General features: G+C 39.8%; 1 protein-coding gene across 1 annotated transcript in view; it reads left to right on the plus strand.

The window, feature by feature from the left end:
- Window positions 1-15,048, plus strand: part of RPA1 (replication protein A1) — a 43,114-nt gene that overhangs the window by 5,300 nt on the left and 22,766 nt on the right. The window contains exons 2-5 of the mRNA XM_054573320.1: window positions 2,034-2,084; window positions 3,141-3,219; window positions 3,874-3,982; window positions 14,139-14,227. Of these exons, the coding sequence (XP_054429295.1) occupies window positions 2,034-2,084; window positions 3,141-3,219; window positions 3,874-3,982; window positions 14,139-14,227 (328 nt within the window). The remainder of the gene's footprint in view (window positions 1-2,033; window positions 2,085-3,140; window positions 3,220-3,873; window positions 3,983-14,138; window positions 14,228-15,048) is intronic.

A 15,048-nucleotide genomic window follows, 5' to 3' on the forward strand; every position in this document is an offset into this window, starting at 1 on the left:
TGAGGGACCAGCCTGTTCATATCTGCACCCCTCCTGCCTGTCTGGATGGTTGTGGTTTCTTTAATTCCATAGTTGTCAGACTTCCATTCAACTTGATTTCTGATGGTTCAGAGTTGACAGTTGTTCTGTATTTTAGTTGTAACTTTGTTATGGTTGTGTGAAGAGGTGAGCCGTGTCTGCCTATGCTGCCATCTTGACCAGAAGTCCTGAATGCATCATGTTTATTGAGTTCTCTCTACCCTGGCTGGTTGAAACACAAATGTATGATAGCCTGTGTGAGCACCAGTAATTTTTCAAGTTATAGCTCTCTTAATACTTACTCTTTGCCTGGCCTTGTGAAGTCTCATTTTGTATGTGCACAACTTGGAATCCAGCAGAAAACTCAAGGGAATACCTGTGTGTAGCTTCTCTGGGTATCTCCTCCCTCTGGTATTCCACGTCCACAAAATCCAGCTGGCTCACCTTCCTGATCTCTGATCTGTGCACCTCAGAACTTCTTAGATTACCTTTTCCGCATTCTGGTCCAGAAAGTGCAGAAAGCAAGCCCTAGTGATCATAGGGCTCACCTCATTTGTCTTGCTGCTTTGAGGGATCAGTTTTGCTTGACCTGTTTTCAGCATTTGAGAACAGTTCACATGTTTTTATCCAGTTTTTTAGCTTATGTTTGAAGAGCTCGTCTGGTATCATTTGTTACCGCGTGGGCAGAGGCAGAGGTTGGACAGCCGGTTAGTTTTTCTGACAGTTACCTTTGAGAGGTGGCTTTTTAATTTTTATTTTGTATTATTTTTTAAAAATTTTGTTTATTAACTTTTAGAGAAAGGGGAAGTGAATGAGAAAGAGAGGGAGAGAAACATCAGTGTGTGAGAGATACATCAATTGGTTGCCTCTCACACATCCCCAGCTGGGGACCTGGCCTGCAACCCAGGCATGTGCCCTGACTGGGAATCAAAAGAGTGACCTTTCAGTTAGCAGGTCAGCACGCAATCCACTGAGCCACACCAGCCAGGGCTTTTAAATTTATTTTTAGAGAGTGGGGAAGGGAGGGAGAAAGAGAGGAAGAATCACATCAGTGTGTGAGAGAAACATCGACTGGGAGCCCTTCACATGCCCCCAACTGGAGACCCAGCCCACAGCCCTGGCATGTGCCCTGACTGGGAGCTGAACCAGCGACCCTTTGGTTTGCAGGCTGATGCTCAATCAGTGAGCCACACCAGCCAGGGCTGTCTGATGGCTTGTTAAAAGACAAATTACAACCTGATCAATAGGGTTTTTTTTTTTTTCTTTAGAAATTATTTTTATAATCGCTGATAGAGCGATGAGATTTAAGATGCGGAAGGTACAGAAGAGGATGTAGTGCAGTCTGCCTCTCACGTGTGTCTCCGCAGCTCATCTAGTTCCTGTTACAGGAGGCAACCAATATTATATAAATAATATCTGCTCTTCAAGTCTGTGTAATATTCTGTTTTAAGGATTTACCATACTTATTTAATTCCCTGATCATGGGCACAATAGGGAAATTTATGTGCTGTTATGCATGAGTGCATATGTGATGCCAGTATTTTATTTTACTTTCTAAAAAGATTTTATTTAATTTTAGAGAGAGGGGAAGGGAGGGAGAAAGCGAGGGAGAGAAGTATCGGTGTGAGAGAGAAACGTCAATCAGTTGCCTCTTGCATGTGGCCCAGCTGTGGACTGAACATGCAACCCAGGCATGTGCCCTGACTGGGAATCAAATAGGGGACCCTTTGTGTCGTGGAACGGTGCCCAGCTACCTGAGCCACACCGGTCAGGGCAGGATGCCAGCATTTTAGATGAATGAGTGTATCCTTGTTTGTAAGCATGTATCTCATTATGATTTTATAATTTGTCCCGAGTGACATAACTTAAACTAGATTTTCAAATGATAAGCTCCAAAGGAGCACTTTTAACATTGTTATCTTTAGTTTATTCCAAATACTAAGCAGTACAAATATGCCAAATTTTAATCATGGTATGAGTGCATATCTCACAAAAATCTGTTTTTACTCTTTTAGGCCATAATGCAACAGGGAGATACATCCATAAAACCCATCCTCCAAGTCATTGTAAGTACCTACATATATTTTATGTCAAGCAGTTTTTAAACTTACATGTAATCATAAGTTACATTTAATGAAGAACATAAAGATTTGTTCATTTTAGGAAATGCCCTCCATCGTCACAAAAAATAGGCCCATTCATGTTACAACCCTGAGAAAGGAACCAGGCTTTTAAAAAATACATATTAGGTTAGCCAGAGGTAGACCTTCGGAGACTGAGATCTGAGGTTTTGCCTCTCGTTTCTTTCCGCAGTTAATGGATGCTATAGTGCTACACATCGTTAAAACTACCTCCTTGTCTTTCTGCCCTTAGGTTTGCCTTGCTCAAATCTGCCTCATATATGGCCTTTCTGTAAAAAGAACTTGTCTGCTTAAAATTCTTTGTTAACTCTGTCATATACGGGGTTCTCAAATTTAGTGGGAATTTTAAAATACAACAGAAGCAGAATCATGGATTATACCTGCAGATTCTCAGTCAGTAGTCCTGATGGTCTCTGTTACTCAAACTAGCTGCCAGTCATCTGAAGCCTTATTTCACCGTAAGGTTCTCTTTACATGTTTCACTTAAAGCTGCCTCTAATTTCCTTCCAGTTGGGATAAATGTCTCAGCTCTGACCCATGTCGTTATGAGCACACTGCTCTTAGTCTCTCTGCCTCCATCTTTTTTCTAATTGTAAGCCCCTTCGGGGAAGAATTTTTTCTTCCTTTTTGTATTTTTAGCATGTTTCCTACACAGTATCTTGCATATATTAGATACCTTGTTATATGTATATTTTTTAGAATTTATTTTCAACCAAATTCACGTTAAGGAAGAGAGAACCCAAGAGTATAGGCAACATTTTATTCTCATCTATGTTGTATTTCATAATATTAGTGGAAAGAGGTTGGTCGGACAAGCATCAAATCTACTTTCCTTTTACTTGGATTTAGGTGCTGAGAGAATGAGCAAGCAGTTCAGTTTGTGCTGATCTAATGTTAAGCCCACTCTCCTGCCACTTAGGTTTTCTGATCTCTGGGGACTGGGCAGACAACCTGGCTAATGAATCAAGTTTTCTGTTCTAGAACATCCGTCCCATTACTACAGGGAATAGTCCACCCCGTTATCGACTGCTTATGAGTGATGGGTTGAACACTCTGTCCTGTAAGTATGATGTATAAATCTAGGAATTTGTATTTAAAATCATACTCAACATTTCGATTGCAGTAGTTTGGAGCATGTTAGAATCCTGCATTTGCTTGGCCATGCAGTTCATTCAGACAGAACTGCAGTTGGCAGAGAGCACTCTTAACAGTAGACTGAATCTAGTGGAAAGCTGCCACTTGGCTTAATTAATTTTCCGTAACTGGTGCTGTATGTTTTCTTTGATTAATTTCCCTCAGGATGATATCGACATTTAGTGACTATGATGAGTTAGCTGTCTTATTCTTGCCTTTATGGTGTTTTACTTCTGGGTTGGAAGCTTTACCTGGGAAGAAGGAGAGTTGTATAGTACCTGATTGCTATCTCTAGTCACAATGTGAAAGACCTAGAAAAGATTTTTAGTCTTTGTCATAAAACTTGAATGATGGAAAAAATGGTTTGAGGCGCTTTAAGAAATACATGTATTTCAGAGTAGTAGCAGATGTTTAATGCACAGAAAATTACACTGTTTTTCACTATGCAGAGTCTGTCTGACTAGTTTTAATTTCAGGAACATATTTAAGGCATATTTTTCTTTGCTAGAACAGGTGTGATCAGCTTTCAGATTGTCATGGCTGAAATGTTTTGAAGACTAAAGTAATCTCTGTTTTTCAGCTTTCATGTTGGCAACACAGTTGAACCCTCTTGTTGAAAAAGAACAATTGTCTAGCAACTGTATTTGCCAGATTAACCGATTTATTGTTAACACGCTGAAAGATGGAAGGTATGTGGTTTTTATTTTTTCTGTTTTATTGTCTTGTAGAATGGGGGCTAATTTTTGAACAATTCTTTGGATGCCAGAATTCAATTAGGAATCCAAAAGGCAGTGGTGAGCTTCCAGTTAAGAATTCACAGTATTAAATTCCCTACTCGGGTGACTAAAACATGGACCAAAGGGAGAAAGATACGGAAATAGTGGAAATTTCGGAGCAGGGGATTAAAGCAGAATGTAGAACATTTCTGGTTTCTAATCTCTTCAGAAGCACTGTTTTTAGGACTGTCTCTCAAAGTTGCTTAATAAAAAGGGGTCACTTATCAGAGCAAAAAAAGATACAATAAATTATGTAATGCATCCCTTTTTCTGCATTCTTGAATCTTTCATAGCAAATACTTTATGCAGCCAATAGAGAGAATGTTGAATAACTACAGATGCAACATGCTAGAGATACAGTGATGAACAGAACTATTATTCACTTGTGGGTAACCATTGCTAAAGTGTGGCTTTTTTGTTGAGGACTGGCTTTACATTCTATTTTCTCAAGTTTTTTAGTTTTTAATTTCAAAATACAACCAAAACACATAAGGAGCAAATGTGGCAAGCATTCTCTTCTTAGTAAGGGTATATGAATGTATGTTACATTATTATCTGTCATTTCCAAATAACTTTTCTGGATGAAGGAGTTACGGTGGCTTCTAAGGCCTGCTACCTGAGGACGGCTTTTTGCTCTGGCTATTGCTGCAGCCAAGAAAGACACTGAGGAGACACTGACGCAGTTTAGAAGGACTGATTGCAACATCTCATGACTGCATCAAGAGCCTTGCTTGGGGTGATGGCACCAAGAAGTGTATGAATGACATATGGAAGAAGATACACAAGAGGTTCATTCATGACTTGAAAGAATTTGCCAAGGATGAGGAGGCTGCAAAAATCAACGATACTGTGGCTGAGATGGTGAACAACTTCCACCTGGGTGCGGGTGAGGCTGCCTCTGAGGGACTTCTGGAGATGGTTCCTGAGGAGATGATGAATCACAAGTTGTTGGAACATAAATGTGTACTTGAAGAAAAGGCAAGAGAAAGGAAACTGCAGGAGAAGAAAAGGAAAAACACCCCCCAAAAATATAGTGAAGGGTTTAGCAGAAGCTTTTGTAGATTTCAACAAGCTCCTTTAAAAATTTGAAAACACAGACTCCAACACCAACAGGTTTTTATTTACTAGAAAAGAATGTTCATGGTGAATTATCTTCTTACAACAATTCCGTGATAAAAAAAGAACAAACCAAGCAAACCGCCAGGGACATGTTTCTGAAAAGAGCGACTCCTCGTGAAGAAGAGCCCCAGGCGGGTCTGTTAGGAGATACTTTAGAAGAAGGCCTTGTGACCACAGGAGATGACAGGCTCCACGTGTGTTACCGCCCCGCCGACCTTTCGATGGGCTACGTCGTGGAGCTGGAAGACGGTGATATAGACGGTCCTGACCCTGTGTAGGCCTAGGCTACTGCGTGTGTCTGTGTCAGAGTCTTTTAACCAAAAGTGTAAAGTAAAAGTATTAATAATAATACTTTTAAAATAGAAAAAAAAACCTTATAGAATAAGAATATAAAGAAAGAAAATACTGGGTTGGGGAGGTAGAAGAGGGCATGGGGAGATGGATGGTGGTGGAAGGAGACCTGTCGGAGTGGTGAGCACAGCGTACAGATGATAGATTACAGAATGTACACCTCGAACCTGTATAATTTTATTAATCAATGGGGCCTCAATAAAGTTAATAAAATAATATATAAAAATAATACATTAAGTGCTCTAAAATGTCACCGTTTCAACTATTTTCCACATGCCTTCCTAATATATAAAGGGAAAATGGAGCCTTGCTGCCAGCACTTCATAACGTGCCAACACGACAACGCTCATTATAAGGTCCCAGTCTGCATGTATCTGCCAAATCTGTTACTTACTGCATTTCTGTTCGCATGATGATGGCTCCCTAGCTCTCTTTAAAAGTGAGGTGATTGCTTAATGAAGGGATAATCATTTCCCAGTGTGAATTAACCACGCGTGATGTAACCCTCCTCAGCCATGATGTACCTGACCATATGCACAGGGACCAAAAGGCGACTGGGTTAAGTGGAGACACTGATTTGATTAAGTGATGAGATTGTAGATAAATTCTGCCCTCATTTCTTGCTAGTCATTAATAATGTAAAATGCATATGTATTTTTTAAAAATTCTAAGCCTGTAAAGATATTCATGAATCGGTCATCTTTATATTGTAGTCTAAGAAATATTTTGCTGTGGTGCTAGTGAATAATAAATATTACATGATAATGAGAAAAATAGTTTTGTACAACTATACAGTGTGTTTGTGTTTTAAACTAAGTGTTATTACAAAATAGAACTGAAAAGTAAGACAAAAATATTTTAACTTTGTAAAGTAGAAGAGGCAGGTGTGCAGCAGGCTGCACCGTCTAGGTTTGTGTAAGTGCGCCCTGTGGCGTTGGCACGGCGATGAATGACCTAGGAATGCATTTCCCAGAACACACCGCGTGGATGAGCCGCCCGTGACTGTTACTGTTCTTGCTCTCTTTCTTCCTCAGTAATCCAGTCCAAAAGCCTTAGGTGGGGCCGAGCAAGGTAGATGTCCGTGGGAAGGGGTGGTGGTGGTGGCCTGGAACCAGGTGTCAGCACAGAGCGAGGAGGGTGTCTCTGTGGGCTGGCACAGGATGTGGGAGTACGAGCAGGTAAGGTGAGCGCAGCCCAGGACGGCTTGTCGGAGCCTGAGTAGCGTAGGCCAGAGTCTGAGTGGCCGTTGAGCCCTGAGCAAGTGAAGAGGACATTTGTGGGTACAGGAGTGGAGGGGCAGTAGCAGATTGTTAAGAGACTGAGTGGGGTGAGGAGGGAGCCCAGGGCAGGATAAGGAAGGTGTCTGCAGGGAGGGGTGACAGCCCAGCCTGAGACCGTAGAATCCAAGTGCGGAGAGGAAGGTGCTTGTTTGTAATCGGGTGCTGGTGGCCAAGCGCGACGGATGAGAACACAAGCATTGTGAGGAAGGTAGCGTCCACGTGTGCAATGGCGGTGATGGCGACAAGGTTGGTTACATATGCGGACAATTTGATCTAATAAACATAGAGGACAATAGGAGCCAGTCAAGGAAGAAATCTGTGGTGTTGGATTGAAGTTGGAGGGTTAGTGGGCTCAAAGTTTTCCAGATAGATAGATAGATATAGAAACAGTTTGCCTGTGTGTGTCACATGCAGGTTGTGCACGTGCATTCTCTAGCTCTCTACTGAGAGGGCTTTGGAGCAGCAACACCCCCTTAACTAAGAGCCTGCGTGGCACTCAGATCTTGGTTTCTGAATGTCATTTTACACAAAAAGGAATCAGGGCTTCTAGGAAGATGTAAAGAAATGCTCAAAGGGAGATGGGGCTGTGTCAAAAGAACAAAGAAAATAGCCTGCAGGGTCTTACACTTGCCAAATCTAGGACAATTTTTAAAAACCAAAAAAAGTATGGTAACAGATTACAGCCTATTGAAATCATATAGGAATTCCTAAGTCTGTATTGAATAAACGGATATATGGGTGAAACAAAATATTTTTTTTCAGATTTTATTTATTTTTAGAGAGAGGAGAAAGGAGGGGGAATGAGAGGGAAAGAAACATCGATTGGCTGCCTCTCACTCTCCCCGCTCCGGAACCTGGCCCCCGACCCAGGCATGTCCCCTGAACGGGAATCAAACCCACAACCTTTTGGTCCACAGAGCAGCGCTCAATCCACTGAGCCACATCAGTCAGGGCCAGAAAGTTTTTTTGTACAATAGATGGTGTTTAACAAATGTAGAAGGAATCATGGAATTAAAATTACACCATTTGGTAACCATTGCAGTAATAATTCAGGAAACATCAGGTGTTGTATACACTTCCTGTGGCTGCTGTGACATATTGCCATAAACTTGGAGGTTTGAAACAATGGGAGTTATTCTTTCTGGAGGTCAGAAGTTGACGTTGGTTTTACTGGGTCGAAATCGCAGTGTCCGCTGCACTCTGGAGGCTGTGTGGGAGAATCCATTCTCTGCCTCCTCAGCTCCTGGCGATTGCTCGCATTGGCTTAGGGCTGCATCGCTCTGTTCTCGGCCTCATGGTCACGCTGCTGCTTCTGCCTTTGTCAAATCTGCATCTGCATCTGCCTCCCTCTTCTAAGGAAACATGATCGCTTTTAGGGTTCCTAAGGTGATCTAGGATAATCATGCTATTTAAATCTTTAACTTAATCACACCTACGAGGTCTTTTCTTTGCCATATAAGGTAACAGTCCTACTTTCCAGGAATCAGGAGGTGCCTGGCTCTCTGGGTGGTCGGTCATTCAGACCTTACCACAGGCGCTGAAACCATGGGTGATAAGGAACAGGTTATAATAGGGTTCAGGTCCCTGCCCACAAACATGACTGTGACTGTAAAAGGAAAAGTGGCAACTTTACAGTGGGGAAACCAGGCAAGACAGCACCTTATGCCAACGATGAATGTTAACATCACCAGTAACAGGACAAATAGGAATCGTGTATTACCTGATAGGATGCAATGAGAAGAACACAGCTTCACTACAAGTATATTCTTGCCAAAGATGCATAATCTGTATCCAATCCTGAGGAAGTCTCCTGTAAATTGAGGGACATTCTACAAAGGAACTGGCCTCTGATCTTCAAAATCTCAAGCCTGAAATAAAAGACAAAAACTGTTCCAGATTGAAGGAGCCCAAAGCCATGTGATAAATAACAAGCAGTCTGGACTGGATCCTTTTGCTCTTAAGGACATCATTGAGACAATTGATGAAACTTGAATGGATTCTGTTGTACTAGATGAAAGAATTCTTTATGTTTCCAGTTCAATAACTTAACCAATCTGTGTCTCAATATCAATTGTTCTTATTTTTTCCCTTGGTACATGGTATGCCATTTTAATCTGATACTCCTTTCTTTTTGATGAAATTTTTCTGTGTGTTGTTCCGTAATGCTACTTCCTACTTCAATTGAGCTCCAGTTTATGTATGTTGTGGATACCTCTGTCCTCCGTGCAGGCCTTCAGTTTGCTTTAGCCTTTTTGTCTACTGCATGCATTGGAAAACCTCAAGATTTTCCAACATAATAGCAGTGCAGTTATTAGCTTTTCTCTTTTCTGTTGCTTGATGTTTATGATGTAAGTATTAGATGTATAATGGCATTAACTTTATTCTGAGTTTTTCCTTGGCTTTTCAGTCTCCACTTTTTTTCTTAATCTTTTGTTTTATCTCATCTTTTGACTTATTTTATTGACTTCTTACTCTTACATATTTTGCAGACCACTCCTGAGAAGTATTATTCTCTTTCTTGGCTTATGTTCTGGACTGGATTCTTTAAATGCCTCTGCCTCCTCTGTTCTTTTCCTTTTTATACATTGTGGTGTGTTACATTGTTGCCACGTCATTTCTTTTTACCTTGTTTATGCTTAAAATGGACAATTCTGTCCAGACTTCATACTTGTCCTGACATATTGAGGCTAGGTATATCTCCTTGCCAACCTTCCCACCTGGGACTTCTTATCTTTCACTCCAGGCTACTTTTAGGTACCTGAGTGTGCTTTCTATCCACTTCTCTGTCCTCTCGGGCATGGTTGTGGGAAAGGATGGAGAGCTTTGCTGGGCTTGAGTACAAAAACTCAGGCTTCATGCTCTCTAGTCAGGGGTAGAATTCCAGCCCATGGGCTTTGCCTTATTCCACCGCCTCAGTATGGTGGCATGCCTTGTATTTTCTCCTACCTATGATGGGAACCTCTATGTGTACATCCTAGTTTATTTACTTTTTGCCTTTTTAATAGTTACTTAGGTTTATTCCAGGCAGGGCTTTAGCGTTCATCCTTGTATATTACATGCGCATGCTCTTATTTCTGAGTAGATTACTAGAATTAGTACTGTGGGACCAAAGAACATCTATTGTAGAAAGTATACCAATTAACATACTCATGAACATTGTGTGAGAGTTCTTATTTCTGAATAGACAAATCATAGACACAAAAGTTAGATTATGGGTTCCCAGAGGCAGGGGATAGTACAGGGTTTCTTTTGGGGGTGATAAAAGTGTTCTGAAGTTAAGAAGTGTTGGTGCTTGTGCAACTCTATGAATAGACTAACAGCCACTGGATTATACTTTCAGAGGATGAATTTTATTATATGTAAATGCTATCTTAAAAGCCGTTATTTTAAAAAAAGAATACCTGTTTCCCTTTAACCTTGTCAGCATATTACTGATTTTTAAAAATATAGCTAATTATTTTTAAAATTAAAATTTTTATTAATAGGATCAAGCATTTTTTTCATATACTTATTGACTATTTATGGTTCTTCCCTGGATAGCTTTTTATTATATACTTGACCATGTTTTTGTTTTTTTGTGTTGAGGAGAAACTCTTTAAACCTGAGATGCTGGTTAATTCTTTGTTAGCTGTTTCAAATATTTTATATCACTTTATCATACTCTGCTTATATTATCTTGTGATGTGGAATTAAATAGTTTATGAACAATTTATTTTTATATAAGGTATGAAGGAGGAGTTTATCTTAATTTTTTCCCAAATGGAGCGCCCATATCATGGAGGGCCTGTACGCCCCAGTAAGGAGTTTCTGTTTTATTCTGTGTGTGATAGGAAGCCATGGGGTTTGGAGCAGAGCAGTAGTGGCATAATCTAAACTAAGTTGTTTTTTTAAATTTCCAAAAGATTATTCTGATAGCTGTGTGGAAGATTGATGGTTGGTGGCAGAAGTAGATACAGAGAGACTGGTATTTCATTTATCTAATTTATTCTGAGTTTGCCGTCTTTTTCCATTGATCTGTTTGTCTATTCTGTGTCAGTGCAATGGAGGATTTATGTCCTTTTCCTCTTTTTTGGTAACAGCTTTATTGAGAGATAATTCACATACCATACGATTCATTCACTTGTGCAGCCATTACCACAATTAATTTCAGAATATTTTATCACACCCCAAATAAACTTTGGACCCTTTAGCTATCATCCCCCAGTTCCCCATCCTTCCCAGCCCTCAACACCTACTAATCTACTTTCTGTCTAAATACATTTCTTTATCTGGACATTTTACTAATTTTTTTTTTTTAAGATTTTATTTATTTTTAGAGAGGTGAAGGGAGGGAGAAAGAAAGGGAGAGAAACATCCATGTGAGGTTGCCTCGCGAGTGCCCCCTCCTGGGGACCTGGCCCGCCACTATCCTGGACATTTTACATAAATGAAGTTATATAATATGTGACCCCTTGTAACTAGCCTCTACTCACTTAGCATAATGTTTTCAAGTTTCACCCATGTTGTAACATATACTTCATTCCTTTTTATGGCCAAATAATGTTCCATTATATGTATGTCACATTTTGTTTATGTTTTTGTTTGGACATTTGGTTGTTGCCACATTCTTGTTATTATGAATAATATTACAGACATTTACATACAAGTTTTTGTGTGGACATGTTTTCACTTCTTTTGTATATATCTTATCTAGAAGTAGAATTGTTTTCAAGTGGTAATTTTATGATTTTTTTGAGAACTACCAGGCTCTTTTCCAAAACAGTTTTACCAATTTACATTTCCACTATCAATGCATCCACCAACATGGATCATTACATCTGACATAGTGTTTTCAGTTCAAGTGTCATCTGTAGAATATTTCAATAACTTATATAGGTGAAGTCTTCTTTTATTCTCCCCCATCCCAGTTTTCTTGGCAGTTCTGTTTATTCTTCCATGTGAATTCTAGAGTTACTAGAATTCACTAGAAAAACAAGTCTTGTTGGAATGCAAAGAATTGCATTAACTTTATATAGGTTTTGATAGTAAGTTTTTTCATTCAAGAATGCACCGTATGGACACCCACACGCCCCCCCATCCAGCTTCGGATCACCACCCAGCATTCAGTCTTGTTTTGTCTTAGCCCTTCCACGTCTGCTCTCCTATAATTTTGAAGCACATCTCACATGCATTATTTTATCCAAAAATATATTAGTATATATCTTTGAAAGACAAGAGCTCTTTCTTAAAAAATACTACTTTACACCTAAAATATTAAATATCCTGTGGTGTTCTTTTTCCAACTCCGTGTGTGTGTGTGTGTGTGTGTGTGTGTGTGTGTGTGTAAATAATTTATCTGAGTCAGGATCCAGAGCGAAGTTCAGGCCACGGTAGTTCTTTTAAGTCTCTGAAGAGTAGCGCCCTCCTCCATAATTGTTTAGTCCCTCACTATTGTTTATTTGTTGGAGAAACCAGGGTGTTGCTGATTGTGTCCCCAAAAAGGCATGGTGTGTTCTTATCTGTGTTTTCTATAAATTGGGAAGGTTTATTCTTTTGATATGCTGCTGGATTCATTCTGCTAACATTTCAGTTAGGATGTATGTATACTATAAGATAAAAAAATGTTGGTTTTTCTTAGTGTGTTTTCTCTAGGGTTTTGGTACTAGGGTAATGCAAAATTATTGATAAGCCTTTCATTTTTCTATTTTCTTGTGTAATTTGGGTAATTTTGGAAGGTCATTAAATACCAGATCATTTTTATTGGGTATATGTATCAAATTTGCAGGAACAAATAGTTTCAAGTTTATTTTACTGAAGTAATATACCCTTGATATGAAAACCTAATAAAAGTAGCACAAACTGATCGTGTATACATAAAAATTCAAAATAACAGCCATCAGACCATTTAAAGAATGTGCATGGTGCTTCCACCCATCCACTTTTTACAGTGTTTTATTTCTGTTGCTGCTACCACCATCACTTCTCTTCTCTTGGTCTCCCTGCTCCCACTTGTGTTCCCCTAAAATTCCTTTTTCATATTACAGTTTTCTTTAGAATACAGACATGATCATGACATCCGTATCCAAGTCTGTATTGAGCAACAAGCAACACTGGACCAGTTGTGGCATTAAGCATGGGAGGGTGCCTGCCCTCACTGAAAGGACAGTCTAGAGGGAGAAACAGGCAATCAAATAATGAACGTACAGTTATAATATACAGGGTCCAGCAGGAGTGACGCCTGTTTGAGTGTGGTTCATAGGGCAATAATATGGGTGTAATAATTTATAGTTTTAGTTTGAACAAAGTAAGTTTACAGTTGTGAGTATACAAAACAGTTTATTCTTGTAATTTATTACTGTTACTATTTCCTATATGAACAACTGTAAACCTACTGTTGGCCACCCCTGTATGCATAAAGAAAGAACATGTATACTATATATTAATACATGTTCATATATATTAATTAAACCTGAGAGAAGTGATCTGAAGGAAAGCAATTACGGTTATAGAAAAGAGCATAAGAGAAACCTGATCTAAACAGGTGATTAAGGGAGTGTCTCGAAGTGATAATTTGAGATGAAAAGCAAAAAATGAGTATTAGATGAAGCAGCGTGAGAGAGAGCCGTCCCAAACAGAAGGCAGCACACGCAAAGGCCCTGTGGCAGGAGGGAGCGTAACGCCCACCAGGAACCGGAAGGAGCCTGGCTAGAGAGCAGGGACGCTTGGGGAGCCGGAGCGAGGGGAGCCGGACATGAGCAGTGCCAAGCCAGGCAGAGCCTGCAGGCCACGCAAAAGACTCTTTCTGTTTTGGCCTACAGCCCTTGGGAGGTTATTGGGGGGTTTTAAGCAGGGTTTAAAAAAAATAGGTCAAGGGACTGTATATTCTTAGATAGTAATTATATTTTTTAAAATAACTACAGTCATAATGGTTTTCACTGGGAAAGGTAATTGTTTAGGTAAGTGTTACGTTTCTGAAAGCAGATCATCTCTTGTTGTGGCACATATTCTTATGTTTAATGATCTAAATTCTTATCATTTGCTCCGTGAAGATATGGTATGTAATAAGGACACTGCATTTTAATTAAGGGACTAGATGAAAAATGAAAACCCAGCGATCATAAAAAGCCTTGATAATAATGCATTGAAAGATTAAGGGAAATATTTATGTAGGAACTGTTACCATATATTTCTCAAGTTATTCTGCAATGAAAACCAGCTGACAAAGAGAAATAGTTTTATCAGAACGATTATTGGGGAAAAAGCTTTTTAAGTAGCTTGTTATTTGACAGGCTTGTAAATTTATTTTTTCTAACTTGTTTCTGTTTCTTTGATTTTTGTAGGAGAGTAGTTATTTTGATGGAGTTAGAGGTTTTAAAATCAGCAGACGCAGTTGGAGGAAAGATTGGCAATCCAGTGCCCTATAATGAAGGTAAAATGCTTTTTGTACGTTTTAACAGTCAAATGAATACCTCTTCGTAGATCAGAAATTCTACTTTTTGGATTCCGTTTGATTTGTCTTAATAAAACTAGTGATTTGGTTGGGGGACTAAGAACCAGATTCTTCCTTGAGTGTTTTTCAGGACTGAAGAAACGATGGTTAGATTCCATAAAGCAAAAACCTCTCCTCAGTTTCTCTTTATTCAACACTCACACTTCTGGCACTTCTGTGACTAGATGTAGAGAAGGCTATCCCGTGCTAAACAGACTGATCGAATCCACAGCCTAGGCATGTGCCCTGACACGGAATCGAACCCGTGACCTTTTGGTTTACAGGACAGTGCTGCAACCAGCTGAGCCACACTAGCCAGGGTTACTCTACTTCTTAAAAAGCTCTCATCCTAAAGATAGTTCCATACATATACTTAGAGGTCTTCCTTTTTCTTTTAAATAGTTAATGGAGTGTTCTGTTCTGTGTCTGCTTCGTAATTTAACCAGCCCTTTACTGATGGATACTTGAGTTGTTTTCACACTGTTCAGACACTGCTGCAGTGAATAACTTTATATATGCAGGCAATGTGGGCGGAAGGAGTGTGAGCTCGGAAGTGAGATTGCGGGTCAGTGGGTGAGCAAATCTGTGGCGGAGGGGGAGGTAGGTTTGGTCAGCGTGCCCTCCACGGGCTGGTATCATTTGCATTCCCACCAGCGATGCATGAAAATACTGGTTTCTTCACAATTGTGTTAGGCTCTACAAACATTAACAATATACTCTGTTGTTAATGCTCTGAGTTTTTACCAAACCCATAGGTGAAA

The sequence above is a fragment of the Pteronotus mesoamericanus genome, unplaced genomic scaffold (genome assembly GCF_021234165.1).
Source record: "Pteronotus mesoamericanus isolate MK-2021 breed Mesoamerican mustached bat unplaced genomic scaffold, CSHL_Meso_final contig_246, whole genome shotgun sequence".
NCBI classification, from domain to species: domain Eukaryota; kingdom Metazoa; phylum Chordata; class Mammalia; order Chiroptera; family Mormoopidae; genus Pteronotus; species Pteronotus mesoamericanus.